Source organism: Oncorhynchus mykiss, chromosome 6 (genome assembly GCF_057628025.1).
Source record: "Oncorhynchus mykiss isolate SJ-2025 chromosome 6, ASM5762802v1, whole genome shotgun sequence".
Taxonomy (NCBI): domain Eukaryota; kingdom Metazoa; phylum Chordata; class Actinopteri; order Salmoniformes; family Salmonidae; genus Oncorhynchus; species Oncorhynchus mykiss.
This window is the reverse complement of record NC_143027.1, coordinates 57,670,444-57,689,732: the sequence shown is the minus strand read 5'-3', so window position 1 is coordinate 57,689,732 and position 19,289 is coordinate 57,670,444. Positions and strand designations below refer to the sequence as shown.

Here is a 19,289-nt window from a genome sequence, read left to right as displayed (position 1 = left end):
CAGTTACCTGATGTGGAATAGAGTTCCACGTACTCATGCCTCTATGCGCTATTGTGCACCTCCCATAGTCTGTTCTTCACTTGGGAATTGTGAAGAGACCTCTGATGGCATGTCTTGTGGGATATAATTCAAAATAATTTGACTTTTTTTCGCCCTCAAGATCAAAGCATTTAATAAAGTGTATAAACAGTTGATGGGCATACAGTTGAAGTCGGATGTTTACATACACCTTAGCCAAATGCATTTAATCTCAATTTTTCACAATTCCTGACATTTAATCATAGTAAAGATTCCCTGTCTTAGGTCAGTTAGGATCACCACTTTATTTTAATAATGTGAAATGTCAGTATAATAGTAGAGAGAGTGATTTTTGTCAGCTTTTATTACTTTCATCACATTCCCAGTTGGTCAGAAGTTTTCATACACTCAATTAGTACTTGGTAGCATTGTCTTTAAATTGTTTAACTTGGGTCAAATATTTTGGGTAGCATTCCACAAGCTTCCCACAATAATTTTAGTGAATTTTGGCCTTTTCCTCCTGACAGAGCTGGTGTAACTGAGTCAGGTTTGTAGGCCTCCTTGCTTGCACACGCTTTTTCAGTTCTGCCCACAAATTTTATATGGGATTGAGGTCAGGGCTTTATGATGGCTACTCCAATACCTTGACTTTGTTGTCCTTGAGCCATTTTGCCACAACTTTGGATGTATGCTTGGGGTCATTGTCCATACGGAAGACCCATTTGTGACCAAGCTTTAACTGATGTCTTGAGATGTTGCTACAATATATACACATCATTTTCCATCCTCATGATGCCATCTATTTTGTGAAGTGCACCAGTCCCTCCTGCAGCAAAGCACCCCAACAACTTGATGCTGCCACCCCGGTGCTTCACAGTTGGGATGGTGTTCTTTGGCTTGCAAGCCTCCCCCTTTTTCCTCCAAACATAACAATGATCATTCTGGCCGAACAGTTCTATTTTTATTTCATCAGACCAGAGGACATTTCTCCATATAGTACGATCTTTGTCCCCACGTGCAGTTGCAAACCGTAGTCTGTATTTTTTACAGCGGTTTTGGAGCAGTGGCTTCTTCCTTGCTGAGCAGCCTTTCAGGTTATGTCGATATAGGCCTTGTTTTACTGTGGATATAGATACTTTGGTACCCGTTTCCTCCGGCATCTTCACAAGGTCCTTTGCTGTTGTTCTGGGAAAGATTTGCACTTTTCGCAAACAAAGTACATTCATCTCTAGGAAACAGAACGCATCTTATTCCTAAGCGGTATGACGGCTGCGTGGTCCCATGGTGTTTATACTTGCGTACTATTGTTTGTACAGATGAACGTGGTACCTTCAGGTGTTTTGGAAATTGCTCCCAAGGATGAACCAGACTTGTGGAAGTCTACAATTTTCTTTCTGATGTCTTGGCTGATTTCTTTTGATTTTCCCATGATGTCAAGCAAAGAGGCACTGAGTTTGAAGGTAGGCCTTGAAATACATCCACAGGTACACCTCCAATTGAATCAAATGATGTCAATTAGCCCATCAGAAGCTTCTAGATCCATGACATCATTTTCTGGAAATTTCCAGGATGTTTAAAGGCACGGTCAACTTAGCGTACGTAATCTTCTGACCCACTGGAATTGTGATACAGTGAATTATAAGTGAAATAATCTGTCTGTAAACAATTGTTGGAAAAATGACTTGTGTCATGCGCAAAGTAGATGTCCTAACCGACTTGCCAAAACTATAGAACAATAAATTTGTGGAGTGGTTGAAAAGGGAGTTTTAATGATTCCAACCTAAGTGTATGTAAACTTTCGACTTCAACTGTATCTAATCCTGGGTGGAATCTTTGTTTTGATCCTCAGTCATCATTTTTACCACACTAAGATGAACTTCTGTGTATAATTATTGTATGTTTTAATAACCTAAAACCGTTCAAAATCTCTTCAGCACTGTTCAACTGGCTTTTAAAGAAAGAAATGGTGCAAATAATGAATGCTTATAGGAAGTCGCCCTCATGTACTGCCCTGTGTTAGCGGTGTAGAAGGTTAAAAAGTCAGAGTTGGTGTTCCTCTCTTGATGAGGACTACTGCCCCATCACTGTGAAGACTGCATTAGGTCAAACTTGTGGACCTTCCATTGGGTCAGAGGGTCATTTGGACAGTAATTGCGGTCTTGGACTATCTAATCACAGACACACTGGAATGATTAAGCAAGCTAATGTATGCACCTAAAGCAGTTAAGGTCAAGTACATTGCTCGAAAACACTGAGTCAATTAAATCAGTGCGGAATGTGGATGTATTGTTATGTATCAAGTGACTACTTAAACAGACACTGATGGATTTTTCTTGTTATGAGGACCTATTTCCAGAATTAATTTATGTATTCATTATGATATTAAAATGATGCAGTATTGTTGTTCATCTATCCTATAGTGACCCTACAGATGTTATGTTCAACCCTCTCCCACAGGACTTAGCTGATAGTGAATGGGCATGATAATTAGGTGGCTTAGCTTCAGTAGCCATACACCTGGAAAGGTTGATATGCAAATGTGTCAGAAGTTATGCATGCCTCTCTAGATTAGGGGGGCCCGTGGCTGAGTAATAACACGATTGATATGCATGCTGGTTTTGCTCACAGCACAGGAGCTAGGAGGTGGGTGGCTGAAGGAAGGTTACTGGTTCTCTCCGTTCCTTTATCTGCAACATGCCGTAACCACATCCTTATATTCCCTGTGAGGAGTGACCTTTGCTGTGACTTCCTGTTCTGAGGGGGCTGAGGCTTGTCGTCCAGTGGGATGCTTGGACTGAGATGTTTCTCCCACAACTATAGCTATTTTGTCTCTCGATTTATCAAATAGGTTTGTTTTCCATAAGAAAGCGACTGTTTGTTTTCAACAAAAGCGATGAATTTCTAACAGATGATTGCAGAGCAAATATTGTGTTTGGGTGTGCCGTACCAGTAGAGAGAACATACAGGTGAGGCCATTCAAACTAGATCTACACACATTTAGTTTGTATTAATGCGTACAATCAATTTTGAATGAGTTATTTTAAGGTAAAAATACCTATATCCCTATTATACATCAATGTGTGTCACTATACCTAACAGTTATTTTGCAGTAACACATCTATATATCACAAGGGGAACATATTTGTGCTTAATATATAAATGTGTAAACACGATTGTATTCAGGAACCCTTCCCCGCAGAGTAGGATTATTTCAGAGTCAAAGTTGTGGTGTTTGTTTATAACATGCTATATGGCACAAGTGTAGCTTTTCACATATAAGCTGTTATCAGATGCAGTAAATTTAGTTTGACAAGGTCATGAGTTCAATGCGGACAAGAGCAGTCCATTTTTGAAAGATGAAATTCAATCCATGTTTCATTACACAATCCTCATCTGTAAAAACAAACATCTTTTTGATTTTGTCAATGGGGACAATTTGAACTACAACATTCATCCTTTAGTATCCCGTTGGGCCAGGGATGGGGGCCTCGCCTGGCCGGTGGCTCGAGGTGGGAGGGGAACCTGGATCTGCCCTGTTTGTTTGCATTTTTAGATATAGTTTTAGATGTATGTTTTGTGTTTTGATGCTCGTTTTTATTTGTGATGTGTATATATATATTTTTTTTTTAAACAACATTTAACTTAAAGCCTTACTTCAATTTGCTGCCAAGTCCCATTTCACACTACAGCAAATCATGTATTTAAGGATAATGGAGCAAAAACGTTTTTAGGTCACAGGCGAAGATAAACACCAGAGTCACTTTGTTACCATATCTTCCTCTATGAGTCGTACTGTCAAATAGCGTTTAATTGATTTGGTCATTGGTCTTCCGGGACAGTATGTCCTTATGAGTTGGATTAGGACATGAAGTATTATGAGAAAGTCTAACGTAATGTGTTGAAGGGTGCAAAGATTATTTTGTCATCTTTTGCGGGGCATAATTTTAATCTGTACAGAATGATTTAAATCCCCCCTCCTTGAAGAAGGCAGTAGCAGAGATGGGGTTGAATGCACTGATTTATCATGGTGGAGAGGGGCGATTTTACTATCCACAGGGCTTAAGCTTTTGCAATTTGAAAAGATGAACAAATGTTCATACGACACAACTCTCACAGGCTAGAATACACATGCCTTCTCCTCGTGATCTGCCAACATGTCTCCATTTGAAACTACAATCCCCCTTTCTCTCTCTTCTCAGCCATTGAACTCCCTCAAGTCAGATGAGGCAGCCTCAGGCCCAAAGCAGGGGCCTACATTCCAGGATGGCCAGCGGCGGGTGGACTATGTTCTCACATATCATGTCCAGAAACCCCAGAGTGTTCGCCGCAAGACATCCCGGTTTGCAGATTACCGCATCCTCAGGAGCCTGCGCCGCAGTCTGAGCACGATGAGAAGTGGGGGCACGCCACCATCCAAAGAAGACCCTGAGATTGCTGCCCACAAGCATCGACTTGACTACCATGAGGATGACAAGCGCTTCCGCCAGACTGAGTTTGAGGATAACCTTCGAGAGGTGGGACTGGAGCTAGAGAAGGACGAGGGGGTGAGTTAGTGGCCTTGGACTGTATGTTTTCCCCACACGTTGGAAAACCTCAACAGTAGAACATCTCAAGAGGTCTTTTTGGAATAACCTAGCAATTAGACTCCCTTAACCTAACTGATACAAAAATGTTGATCAAACTATTCTGTAGTAGACTCTGGGGTAATATTCAAGCCCTGGTGTGTTGGTGCATTTAGCCTAAATGCTAGCTTGTAGCTGCATTCTTTCACATCTTGGCAATCAATGTTCAGATGTTGTCTTTGAGGTCAGGTTGTTCTATTGAACACAACTTAATTCTCCATTCCTCCTTACTGGTTGACATTTGTCCATCTATTTTTCATGTAGCGATTGTATCATGTATCTTTTTCAATACTGGAACAAGGCGTTGAGTGTTTACTGTGATCCATTATGATTTTTCAAATATATAATAGACCTGCATTCGTCACGTTATTGATCTGTATCAAATGATCAGCTTTTACCAAATATATATCTGATAAGAAAGGACAGCATTTTGTGGTGGCTCATTTCTGTACTATCAAATGAGGAGAGACTTAGCCAAAAGTTTTAACTACAAACAAAACCTGATAATGATAAGTCCACTGTACTCCCTCAAATCATTAATCATTAGTTTCAAACTTCCTCAGTTGTGATGTGCTTCATTTAGCATGCGCTGCCCTTAGATACAATTATCCTGTATCGTTACTAGACCAATGTCCAACAAATATGTGATAGCTGTTTCTCCTTAGATTGTTCCTGTTACCCCTGTAAATGTAAAAAAATAAATAAATATGTTGCAAACGTAGTACTTTTCTCAGCGTAAGGAATCGGTGATATTTAATTCCAGGCATTTAATAAAATGTTGTTTGAGACGTGTTCTCCTATGTCTCCTTTAACCTACGTACTTTGGATGACGTCCATCAGTCCCGGAAGGAGGAATCCTACTCAAACCAGATCAGATAATACAGTGTTTCATTAAGTGAAATTGACACCTACAATAAACAATAACCCCTTTCCAGTAATCTAATCATTTCAAACTGTTGCATACATTTAGTAAAAACAAACCTGTTGTTTAACAAATCTAAAATGTAAAAAAAAAAAAAAAAAAACAGTCTGCATGTTCCTCACAAAGAGGACAACTGATGCCACTGAGCCAGATGTTTATGTGTCAGGGGAAAAGCTCCAGGTGGTATCCGATTTTAAGTACCTTGGCATCATACTTGATTCCAACCTCTCTTTTAAAAAGAAAATGAAAAAGGTAACTCAAATAATCAAATTCAACCGAGCTAATTTCCAAAACACATGAAATTGTTTGACTACAGAGGTAACAAAACTGTACTTAAAATCTATGATACTCCCCAACTTAACATTATACTTGACTAGTTGGGCCCAAGCTTGCTCTACAACATTAAAACCCATTCAGTCTGTCTGCAAACAGGCTTTCAACGTGCTTGATAGGAAGACCAATAGCTATCATCACTGTTACATTCTCAGAAAGCATGAGCTCCTGAGTTGGAAAAATCTTGTGCAGTACACTGACGCATGTCTTGTATTCAAGATTCTAAATGGCCAGGCTCCCCCTGCACTCAGTACTTTTGTTAAACAGAAAACCCAAACCATCATGGCAGCCATCATGGCAGCAGATCCACAAGGTCCGCCACGAGAGGTGACTGTATAGTTCCCTTAAGGAAAAGCACCTTTAGTCAATCTGCTTACTCTGTGAGAGCTTCCCATGTCTGGAATACCCTGCCATTAGATACACACAACTGTGATTAATGTGCACTGTCCCTGTAAATATAAAGTCAAACTCAAACGGCAATCCACTTTAATGACCTAACATTGTTCTTCGTAATGGAAACAGATTATAATGTTGGTGTTACCTAAACTATAAAACCAAGCAACAATAATCAGAAACTGTCACAAAACGTTTCCGATTCAACTATTCAGACCTGAATCCCTTACAGCCCAATATAGCCCAGCGAGCACAACCAACTCTCCTATTCTTACCAGTAGGAAAAAAATGTAACCCATTCTCAAACAACGTTCTGCCTTACCTCTATCGTAAGATTAAAAACAAACTTTACAACTTTCTCTTCTCTTTCGGCTTCACACTTATGAAATGTCCAAGACTTTAAAAATAACATGTAATGCGCCAAATGTATAAAATACATCAGTCGATCCATTAGAATAAAAAACACATTTCGGTGGGCACAACTCTATCGCAATTACCTATCCGCTATTATTAGAATTCATTAGATTTAGGTAACTGTCTCTTCTTTGATTCAGTTATTTAAATACGACTCCCTTCTCAATATGTTATTCCAGCAGACCATTTAGGAAACAGACAACGTATTACATTGAAATCGCCTCGCTATTTATGTTGAATGAATTTGTCTTTCAATTTGAACTAAGCAAGCTGTTAAAACGTTCAGTATATATCTTAAACAAACACTAGCAACCGTATCTTTCCAGGCAAAACATACCAATAGTTGAATTACAATCAGAAACCCAGATTTGAGTCAATACCATATACCCAATGCTATGAAATGACGATGCTATTGAAACCCCGCAAATAACCCAATTTATAATTGTCTGTAGTCATAAAATCAGGCACATACTAACGACTAAATTCCCAGAAAATAACCTTTAATTAAAGGTCCACGCGTTTCTCCGGCGATGATTCTCACATGCCAAGTGAATAGATTAGCAGTCAGAGTTAAATTGACATTCATTGACTAGGAAACAGATCTTGCACTTTTTAATAAAACTAGATTATGTTTTCTCATGCAACGTATTTCAATTACTTTACTACATCACAATAATCACGCAATGATAATTAGTTTGATGGATACCCTAGGCTTCGTACGACGTTATAAATTAGGTCGAGATTCCATCTTAAATCGCTCTAACTTTATGGAAAAAGGTTTATTCAATAAATCCAGCAACTCCTCATACTGGGAAGAAAAAAAATAAAACAAATTTTCAGGCCTTAAGGGCAGTTTTATTTCAAATGTTGTACCCAGATGGAGAAAATCCAATAAGCGTTTATTACTTACATCATTAAGGTAAGTTAACCAAAAGTGGACATACTCCAATCAGTTTTTAGACAATTGCCCAGACTTTGTAGACAGTTTAATAATGCTTAAACCTCATCTTTATCAAATGATCCATTAAAGATACCAACTCAAAACATATGTACAGTACGTCTACGAATGGGTGGTTTAAATCGTATCTAATTATGTTCCCAGTATTACTTTATTAAATCTCTAGTAATCTTTTATACACACATACAATTTATCATATTTTCATACATTCACAGAATCCATATAAAACGTAAGAAATTCGTAGGTACTCAGGACAACCATTCCATTTGCTTTTTCAAGGACTTTCCACAGCTACGAAGCAGAACCCCAAAAATCTACTTTTGTTTCCCGGACAATGACCATGGGATCCTCAACGGTTCTCTAACCTCCCAGAGACCACGGCAAAAATCAAGCCTCTCAGGAACTGCTTTCTAAAATATCATCACTCTCAATACCACCCCGTGATATTCTATGATGGGCAGTGAAGGAACAGAGCCCCAAGATAACGTTATATCAAAGCTTAAATTCAACATTTCAATAATCTGATTAAGCATATGTTACTATCCAAGCATCAGATTAAGACTAATTTCCACATTCACACAACTCTCGTATCACAGTCACACAATGCTATTCTCAAACATACCTAATCAATTAGTTATTTTTCAACAATATTTTAACCTGCAAGAATAGTTCCTAGGATAATGCAACTCATACATTTACATCTTTCAATACTTATAAAATGGGGTACAGGTTTAAAATAATTACAGGTTTAAAACAAGTACAGGTTCACATTACTAGGTCGCCCGCAACTGACCAATGATAGGTGTCTTTGAGTCGACGAACTCTCAGATCATCTTCCACTGACTCTGCCCTGTTTACACCTGCAAGGTGCCCCCCTCACACAGGAATACACACTCAGGGCCTACGTAACAGAGGCTTTTCTTAAAAACTCAACTTCGCATGCTGTTCGCTCACCTCTTTTTTTTTTTTCTTAAAAAAAAAAAAATATGTTCGAGATGTAGTATCAGATCAACAGTGGGGTCCATCTGCTTCATTCCTGTAGTGTGGTCTCCCTGAGATCCCAAATTTGAGGGATCCCTCGTGCACGATTTACCCATGTCATTAGGAGCGGTCACCAAGTGAAGATTCACATCCCATCCTCGTTGCCAAATGTGGTGGTTAATTTCTGTACTGTTAATTTCTGTTAATTAATTCTGTTAATTTCTGTATCAAATGAGGAGAGACAAACTTATTACACAAGTTAGAGTTATACTTAAACTGAATCTTTATTAGTGAGAGCTTTGCAATAGCGATGGCTGGTTGACGAATCGACGTCTTTGATGATTCGTTGAGAGCCCCGAGACAAAAGTACAAAGGTCTTTTATAGCCAAGATACACCCCTTTCAACCTACATGACGAACAGCAGATATATAGAATGGGTCACAAGGCTAAGATTTGTATGAAAGATACCTATAATACATAGCAGACAGTATCTGCTGTGTCAACATAATTAATTGTAAAGACCCGTGTCTGGCCCTCCGACTCCAAACTGGAGCCATCTCTCCCTGGTACTGTATAGAACAGAAACATTAACTCATGCTCTGGAATGCTCTTTAGGTTTTATCATCCAAACAACATGGTAAATCTCCTGTCAGTGTTATCTCCCAGAGGCCCAACACACACACAATTGTTAAGAATACTCTATTCTGTTGCATAAAACAACCATTTGATGCAATACAAGTATTATAACATAATCTTGCAATTTTGCCACCATAATGAGCAATAGATTTTATCTAAAATGGGAGTCATTATTTTCAGCCTTACAAGCAAAAAGAGGCCTATTGTCATAGGTAATTACATACTGTACACCCTAGAGAGTGGCTATTGACCCATTAATCATTATTCAGTCATCATAAATCATTGCATTGATCAAGACACAAGATACATTGTGTGTCCCATTCAGATTGAAATACGTTTCCAGCGTAAAACATATTTGGTATTTAAAATCCATGGCCTAGGTCCTAACCACTCCATTTTGCAGACCACCACTGAAACCACGTAAGAAAAGATTTGACATGTGTTTACTGTTCTATCTTTTATCGTTGATATGTGTTTCGTAATGTCTGTTACGCGACATTTCGCAGAAAAATGGTGGGAGGCATGTGGTTCTGTGGGAGTTGGTTTCCCATTGCATGAATGAAGAGGTCTCTTACCATTTAGTGAGTGTTGCTCACAAGGGAGAAGTTTTTTGTTTTGAGTGATATTAAGGCAAATTCAAAATGATTTCATACTTGTTGACAACATCCTTATGCTTTGTTGAACATAGTTTATTCAACCCTCCTTGTTTTCTTTTATTAACTTACTTTGTCCATGAATGAGGGTTGTTTGTGGATAATCGAACCAGAGCCCCAAAATAGAATTGGCAGGATCTTTTCTGCTTGATATTGCTGTGGAAAGTGTAGTTTGACACGGTGTTCTCAACAGACAGGGCCAGGATCCTGAAGTGGGCTGACAACAACAACCATTGTTGTTTTTTTATAGAGGAGATTGTGGAGAGAGAACTTTTGTCCGGTATATATTCGACTATCCAACATTTGTTTTCTATTCAAGTGGACACAGCCTTTGGCTGACACTAACCAACGTCAATCCTTGCTATTGTAGCATTGCGACTTCTTTTCAGTTGCAATGCCACAGTAGCATTTCTGTGCTTTACCTTGGAAAGACTTACTGTAGTCCCTTAGTGACGTGGCGGTAGCTTTATTCTAGGTATGCATATATCACGCAGATAAAACAGGGGAAACATATTTCAACACACATAAAATATCCATGAAAACCTTTTGCCTGATTTTATTATTTTATTCAACATCACATTCTCTGTTTTCCAGAACAAAATCCCAGGAATTGGCTTCCTGAAGATCCATGCTCCCTGGAATGTGCTCTGTCGGGAGGCAGAATTCATGAAGCTCAAGATGCCCACCAAAAAGGTATGGCTTGCCTTTAGATGGATCACTGGTTAGTTTCTATGGGAGGGCAATACCCGCTCAGCCCAGTTGAAGCTCTTCTCTCTCTTAGCACCCCAATGGTGGAACAAGCTTCCCCTTAAAGTCAGGACAGCGAAGTCCCTGCAGATACTAATTTCTCAACATGTCTTCTTCCTGTTTTCCCTTTCCCTTCAGGTGTACGAGGTCAAACAGGGAAGTAATGTGGTGGAGAGGATCAATCTGTTCATCCACAAAGTGACTGCGCCACTTCATCCTAAAGTGGAGCCAAATAGACCCCAAAATGTGAAGCATCTTTCCCACCCATTCTCCCGGGAAAAGCAGCACCTGTGAGTATAGTAGTAGCACTGAGACCTGTGGCATGGGTTCAGGGGTTCAGGGGTTTAGGCTCATCATTGAACATTAAGCACGTTCTGACAAGGGATCAAGGATGCAGAGCTCAAAAGGTTAATGGGTCTACTTCCAGTACCATGCATGTGAGAAATTCAAAGCGGCCTGAAATGTTTGTAATGCGATAGGAAAGAAATGTATTTGCAATTCAAGACATGGGTACAATGCAAGAGTATAGCTATTGAAATTATTACAGTACTGGTTGTGGCGTTTTTAACACTATAACCGCTAAAGCAGTCATTCTGACTGCTCATGAGTTTAAAACAATTATTACTCTGCCATTTTTAAAGTTTTGCCACCTCAGTCCTTGACTTATTCCTAAATAAGTATATATAACACACTGCCGTTGTTAGAATCTCAATAGGACAAACAGAACTGGAGTTATAGCCATGAGGACATGCCATTTAAAAAATATATAATAATAATAATAATAATGATGATAATAATAATAATAATAATGATGATAATAATAATAATAATAATAATAATAATAATAATAATAGGGGGGGGCACACAGTGAGAGCGTGCGTAATTTACAATGGCAAGACGACCAAGATGAATGGATGCACATGTTGCGTTAGCGACGCTGCAAGATCCGATTGAAAACAACTCGGATGGCGGGAAGAAATGAATCATGACATCTCTGATGATTACTGTTCTGATTCTGAGCCTCAGCCTGAATAATAACCGACGCCTTCTAGAGTTAAGAGCAAACAAAGCCAGAATGGTGGGCACTGCGTAGGTCGTCCCCCCCCCCCCCCTTCTATTACCAAATGTAACAGTGAGACAGGAGAGCGGAAAGAATGGCACCATTTAGATAGAACAAGCCGATGACATTTGCTACATGACGATGATCAACTGAAAATGTCATTACGGGGTAAGGAGACACTGCCTGGGATCTGTCTGTTGAGCCGAAAGCGTTCATTTTAATCCTGTATGTCCATGGAGCAGTCGGTGGACAGAGCGTGTATATGGAGAGCTTCTGGTCAGACTTGTATGGGATACTTTTATTTGGATAAAACATGTCACGGGATCACTTCAGATTTTGCTAACGAAGTAGCAAACACATTTGACATGGTATCCAACGTATAAATAATGGACTAATTTTCGCTGCTGTCATATCGACACTTCTTATAATGCCATTATTGCTTATGTGCTGATTTTCACTATTTATTAAGCACATTTGGGCTTATAATGATGTTTAGGCTACTGATGTTTTCATCATTAGACTGCACGTCTTGCTGACTGCGCGTTTTGCTGACTGCGCGCCTTGGTGGTTGGGTTATTATTATTATTATTATTTTTTTTTGGGGGGGGGGTCATTTATTAAAAAAAAGCTGTTAGCGTGTTCAATGGACATACTGTATGCTTTCTGTTTCATAGCTGTAACAAAGGCACTCCACTAATAAAATTGATTGAACACTTACATTTGTGTTTTTATTTTATAATTTTCTTTACATACGGTATAGCCTATAGTAACATAATCTAATGAAAAAGCAATTGTTATTTGAAATAAAATAAAGAGTATTCTGTTACGTTAGACCTTCATAAGCACAATCTAATTGTAATTTTTGGCGATCGCATATATGAAATATATTAATTACACTGTTAGTGTTGCAGTAAAAATGACTGCTCATTTAGCTTCCCACAAGGCCCAGTGGTTTTAATGTTAAAAGATTTTAATTAGTGAGCTGGATGCTTTATGTGTAGAAGATGTGATTATGTATGAATGATACAGGCTGCTACCTGTAATTATTCATCTCAGTAGGTGCATTTCCCCATAATGTGATCTGGCTGAGCTGAAATAAATGGAATTGAAATGGTTCTTCTACCCCCGCAGTCTTCACCAGTCATGAGCTCTTTGTCATTTTTGACATGGCTAATGGCCCCACTGTGCCTTGACAGTAATAATTTAGAGGTGCAATCAACAGGCACAAAATCACCAGGCACAAAACCAACGGATACAAAATCAACAGAAACAAAATCTGAACCGAGATGTTGTTTGGAAGACATCCACACTGCTATTCAATATTATTTTTAATCCGAGATTTATCCTCTGATTTTCTGGGAATAGTTAATCTGCGTTTGGATGTTAGAATATTATGTATTGTAAAAAGCACAATATTTGAATGTGTTTTGAGTGAGGCTAGTCAACAAGCTCGGTTTTATTCAAGAGAGTGGGCATAGAGGTTACAGGCTATTTTGAGCTCCTGACTCTCAATGAACACTGTGTAGGCCAGGCGTCTGACTAACACTAGCTACCAAGACATGTTGCAACCAGTATTATCCCTGTAGCCACCCTGTATTGTATGTTTGGTCTAAATAATGACAATGTGTGTGACATCTTGGCCACACACACACACAAACATTCCTCTCCACGTACCTAGAAAACTAACATTCTTTCTCCTGGTTGAGTACATGGCTCTGTTAAATAAACCGCTGACAGAAGGCTCCTCTGTATTAACAGGTTTGATCTCTCAGACAGAGCGTCTTTCTTCGACAGCAAAACCAGGGCCTCAATAGTAAGTACTATAGATCTGCTGGAATGATGGGCAAGTCAATGAAAAGCCCTTCGCACCACAAGTAAATGTATGATTTTGCTAATGTAATTTACTTTTCATTGGATTCTTTCTCAGTCAGCGTATGTTGCTCGCAGTGGAGATGGTGTAGAACTTTACTGCTCAACAGAAACATCACTACTGAGCTAAAATGACTTTTGGAAGATTGCTGTGAAGTTTGAAAACAACTTGTCCATCAATGCATTTAGAGTTGTTCATTAATGGCCAGGAGCTGAGGTCCATTTCTTAACAAATTCATGGCACAAGACACGGTTTCTGCCCTATTTGGATGGGATTCTCACCGGAGATCATCTTCATACATTGCAGAAGTATTTTTGTATTTATTTTCATGTTTTTTTTTTACCCATTTAGGTATATGAAGTGTTGAAACGTACAAGATGCACGAAAGCCAAATACACCATGGGTAAGCCAAGCCATGTCCCCTATCTCTTAGGGATATTACAATGAATTTGGATCCTTTAGGGGTGTAAATGACATCTGTCTTATCTTTCTAGACTGCACTACATGTAGTATGCTGTGGTAGAACATGATTGCTATTGTGTGCCTTCTGCTTGATAGTAAATTTGATCTCTTGAAAATGACGTTTACAGGAATCACCAGTCTCCTTGGCAACGGTGTTTACACTGCTGCGTACCCTCTTCACGATGTGAGTATATTACCACACATATCAATACCCATGCGAAGCCAGGCACTCTGACCAGATATAATTCTGTCATTACTTGCCTTGCAGGGGGATGTTGACGGCATGGGGGCGGAGGCCAATGACAGAAAGGTGAGGCGAGCAAATCATTGGTCAATAAGCAATCAATGAAACCACAAACACATCCATTATTTGTGTCGCTGTTAGCGATTATCATAAACCAGGAAAGGACAGGAAAGTCTTGTCGCTGGCGTCGGAGCATATCGAAAAGGTTAAAGCACAGAATTCAAAACGCCTTCTAAACACAAGCCGTCAGCAACGTTGGAGAGGAAAAGCCCCCTTTGGCTTAGATAATAATTATACTGTATGTATTGAAAGTGTCACCACGGCAACAGGCTTAATCCCTTTTCACCATCCTCAAGCATTGTACGACAACGAGTCTGGTCGAATCTAAGCGATTTAAGCCCAGAGCAAAGAAAATCTAAAGCCTCAGAGAAATACTCAATTCCCAAGCTGCGATATGGCAGTGGTATTCCCCCCCCCCCCCCCCCCATCTGGTGTAGTCCGTGCACAGAGCAAATTGAGTGCTCTGTCACAGAAATGACTTATGTCCTTGAGATGACGGCATGATTACATTTCAGAGGCTATGTCGTTATGAGTTGTTCCGTGGTTTGTTGTTTTTCCAGTCGTGTGTTCTGTTACGCTAGACTGGTCTATGATGAGTCACAAGCATCACTAATTTGTCTTGCAAAGTGGGAGCTCTGTTTGGGAACAGACGGGGCCATTTGGCTGGAGGATAGTAACCTACCAAAGCTCTGTTTGGTGCTGTGCCATTGGGACTACTGTTCAGTAAAAAAAAAAATATTTGTGAGGCTCTGATGGCATGACCCTTGGGTGCCCATTTCCCTGCCTGACAGTGATGGCACTTCATTAGTGAAACCTCATGTATGACAGGCAGAGGAGTGCAACATGAGACCAACAGTGAAATTCACTTATATTGTTTAATGCAGATACACTCTAGGAACGACCGAGGGGCAATCTAAGTGTAATCTAAATAACGTTTGATGCTCGAGGATGACCTTGACCTGTCAGACGACACAGACCACAGCACCCTGTCCCTACATGCTGATCCTGGGCCCAGTTGCATAAAACATCTTAAGTGTTTCCCTTAAGTACGAAAGTCCAGAGAGGACATATGAATAAAAATAATTCCCTCGTTATCGAGATCACAACTTATTTATCCCATTGTAGCGGTATTTATTAGAGAGGGGTAAAGAAAGATTTTGTTCGGGCACCAGGCAGGTATTAACCATGCCGAAAGGAAAAAAAGAGTAGAATAGAGAGAGTACCACTACCAGACCCACACACATCAGCAGAAGAGACTGCCTAGAGGGTAGCCTGTTTACCAGATAGCCAGTGGAGAGAAAAAAGAATACACACCATATAAAACCCACATCACAGCACAGGGGTAACCCAAACAAGAATACCTCATACAATAATACTAATACTAATAATGGCAGAGCAATTCAACAGCAACTTCATACAAGAACGAACCCAGTCATCAACATAGGATTTGCAATAATCTGTATTATTTTCTAGTGGATGAGTGCAAAGGGTATGAATGTGGGGGGTGTTCATCGACACAACAAAGGCCTTAAAAATGTCCACAGTCTTCTCGGCCACATGTCATTAGTACACCTCAATACAGTTCACATAATACACAACTTGCAAGCAACCTCCCTTTTAACTAAAATGTCCAAATACTTCTGGCAGGGCAATAATAGTCCAGCTCTAATGAACTTCAATGGGAAGTGCATTGGAAAAATAGAGAGTCTGTTGCAGGGTAAAGCACTGGAACGATAGAGGGAAGAGAAAAAGAGAAAGAGAACAAGAGAGATCTTAGCTGTGGTCTTCAGGCGTGCAGGTGTACTGTCTGACTGTCCGATGGTTTGTTGGTTTGTATGTTAAAGCTTCGCAACAATGTTGCTACTAATCCATGCGATCCATAACGGACGCGGTCCCAAACGAAAACAACCACGACCTAGAGCGATTACACCGACGATTGAGTTAAACACTCTATAAACTACACACGCTGAAAACAAACAAAACTTCTGCAGCACACACAATCAAACTGTCGCGCCACCAAAGAGCCCCTTCCCAAAGAGCTGAACGAGCTCTCTTTATTTCCTCCTTCCTTACTGCTCATGCGCTCTTAAAGTGGCAGCGCACGGTGAAGGCTCCGAGCAGATTTCGCCACACCATGATCGCGACATAACAAAAGTTGTTTTGTCGAGATCACGAGAAACTCTATAAATAGGAGTGGACGTAATGATGAGAGATTGTCAGTATGGCTGGGCGGCAGAATCCACAGTGGATCGGCGCATATGTTTTTATTGATTGCTACACTAAGGGATGGTACATTTCATGCTAACATCATGCTTTCGTTTGTGTTTGGCGCTCATGATCAGTTTATAAGTTAGAACGTTAGCAAGCTAAATGTTCCTTACCTTGACCTAAGAGCTTCTGAGCTCGTGGGGTATTTAAGCCCTGAATGATGCCTGACAAGCAGCCCTGTCTCCCAGGCCGAGTGCCACCCCAAAGACCACAGCCAATCGCATGCAAGCAACAACGCAGATAACTTGGCTAGTCTTGTGAGGTGGTGAGCTACCTAGGTAGTCTTGTTAGCTAGCTAGTATCTCGGGCTTTGTAGTAGTCATTATTATGATTCTTTTTTTTTTTAATTACCCCCTTTTCTCTCCCCGATTTTGTCTCATCGCTGTAACTCACCCAACGGGCTTGTGAGGCGAAGGTCGAGTCATGCGTCCTCCCGCCAAACTGAGCTTCTTAACACCCACCCACTTAACCCGGAAGCCAGCTGCACCAATGTGTCAGAGGAAACACTGTTCAACTGGCGACCGAGGTCAGGCTCCCGGCCCGCCTCAAGGAGTCGCTAGAGCATGATGAGCCAAGTAAAGCCCCCCCGGTCACACCCTCCCCTAACCCGGACGACACTGGGCCAATTGTGTGCCTCCCTATGGGGCTTCCGATCACGACCGTTTGTGACAGCCCGGGATCGAACCCGGGTCCCCTAGGGAGGCCCAGTAACATTATTTCTGACACCTTTATCGGAATCCCACAGTTCTTACCTTTCTACGTAATGAGGGTAGTATACAAGATTATGCATAATTTAGAAAATGCCACCAGAGGGGGTCAGAGTTTAACAGGTTAAGGGGGTTTTGTGGTAGTTTGAAGGTATGTACTGCAGAAATAGTATCTGGTTACCATGGAGACGGGCTGATTCACTAACTGAACATCTCATCAAAGAGCTGACATTTATTTTGTGAGCTAGCAAAATAGAACTTCTACAATCAAGACAGGATAGCCAAATTGCTTCAGAAGATAATGAACCACGTTTCTTGTAGTAACTTCTTTCTCAAATTGTTTCTATTCGTTTCTACTAGCTGTATAGCTATGGATTGTGCATATTCCATTGTTTAGCTAGGTAGTTTAGCAGGTTGATGTTCTCCTATTGTAACCAGGGCAGATAAATGCAACATTCACCTTCACAAATGCTGTTTACATTGATATCCACACTGAAGGAAGCAGTTAAGGGGCTTCATAGGCACCTTTAACTTTTTTACTTAATTTAAGGGGGAATTCACCTTAAAATGTGTTCTGCACCTGATTCAAGTTAAGGAAACTTTAAGGGAAAATATCAGGGAAAAATAAACTTAAGGGGTTTTATGCAACCGACCCCTGGGCCTTAATGGCACTGATTTCTTTGGCAAAACTCAGGCAGCAAATATAGCATTGTGATGTCACGTGTGCTCCCTCTCCGGCCTCTAGGTCACCAGGCTGCTCGTTATGGCGCACACCTGTCACCATCGTTATGCGCACCTGCGTGTCATCAGACTCACCTGGACTCCATCACTTCCCTGAATACCTTCCCTATACATGTCACTCCCTTTGGTTCCTTCCCCAGGCGTCATTGTTTCTGTTTCATGTCTGTGCTTCTTGTTTTTGTATTATGTCCCGTTTATTTTATTAAAACACTCAGTCTCTGAATTTGCTTCCCGACTCTCAGCGCACATCATTACAATTGAGATCACAGCATAGCTGTGACTAGTAACGGGCTATGCAATATTTCATAAGGGCTTTGTAATGGGACTTACCTTTTCCTGTCAGCATTGTTTAAATGAATAATTTGCATGATGGATTTCAATCATTTATGAGGCCAAACTGACTTTTCCTCTGTTCTATAATGAGAATTAAGATAAGAAGATATATTAAATGTAGTCTTCCATCATGGTTTTGCCTCTAAGTATTGTTTAATTTAAGATGTTGTTTTACCCGTTATTGTCTCATCAGATCTTGTATGAAGAATGGGCAAGCTACAGTGTCTTCTACAAGTACCAACCAATTGGGTTAATCAGGTGAGAGAATCCTGCTCTAAACTCTGATAATGCAGAGACTATATGCTATACTGTATTGTAGCAATCAAAAAGACAAAGTATTATATCATTGTCTTGGCTTGAGTTAATCCCCATATCTGAACTGATTCCTGACGTATGTACTCCGTGCTGCTTTCCTTCCTCTCCTGCAGGAAGTACTTTGGGGAGAAGATTGGCCTGTACTTTGCCTGGCTGGGGGTTTACACCCAGATGCTGATCCCTGCTGCCATAGTGGGGGTCATAGTGTTCCTGTACGGTTGTGCCACTGTGGACAATGACATTCCCAGGTACAATGGCATCTTACAACTACACCCACAACTACAGTTAAATCCACAACTACACTTGCATGGTTCGATTTCTAACGGCATGGAAGAACAAGTGATGGTTTATCAATAACCCAAGAGATGCTGAACACATTACTGTACAGACATGCTGTGATTTGTTATTTGCTTTTCATTTTGAGTCTGTGCGTTCTTGGTGGGTTTTCTCTCTCCCATGTACAGTGCCTTGCGAAAGTATTCGGCCCCCTTGAACTTTGCGACCTTTTGCCACATTTCAGGCTTCAAACATAAAGATATAAAACTGTATTTT

General features: G+C 40.3%; 1 protein-coding gene across 2 annotated transcripts in view; it reads left to right on the top strand.

Annotated features, from left to right (window-relative positions):
* The window catches only part of ano1a (anoctamin 1, calcium activated chloride channel a), a 45,319-nt gene that overhangs the window by 4,034 nt on the left and 21,996 nt on the right, over positions 1 to 19,289 (top strand). For both annotated transcript variants that reach the window (XM_090238412.1, XM_021607006.3), the window contains exons 3-11: positions 4,218 to 4,562; positions 10,525 to 10,623; positions 10,816 to 10,967; positions 13,496 to 13,550; positions 13,959 to 14,010; positions 14,198 to 14,253; positions 14,338 to 14,379; positions 18,616 to 18,680; positions 18,851 to 18,985. In XM_090238412.1, coding sequence (XP_090094538.1) covers positions 4,218 to 4,562; positions 10,525 to 10,623; positions 10,816 to 10,967; positions 13,496 to 13,550; positions 13,959 to 14,010; positions 14,198 to 14,253; positions 14,338 to 14,379; positions 18,616 to 18,680; positions 18,851 to 18,985 — 1,001 coding nt within the window. The remainder of the gene's footprint in view (positions 1 to 4,217; positions 4,563 to 10,524; positions 10,624 to 10,815; positions 10,968 to 13,495; positions 13,551 to 13,958; positions 14,011 to 14,197; positions 14,254 to 14,337; positions 14,380 to 18,615; positions 18,681 to 18,850; positions 18,986 to 19,289) is intronic.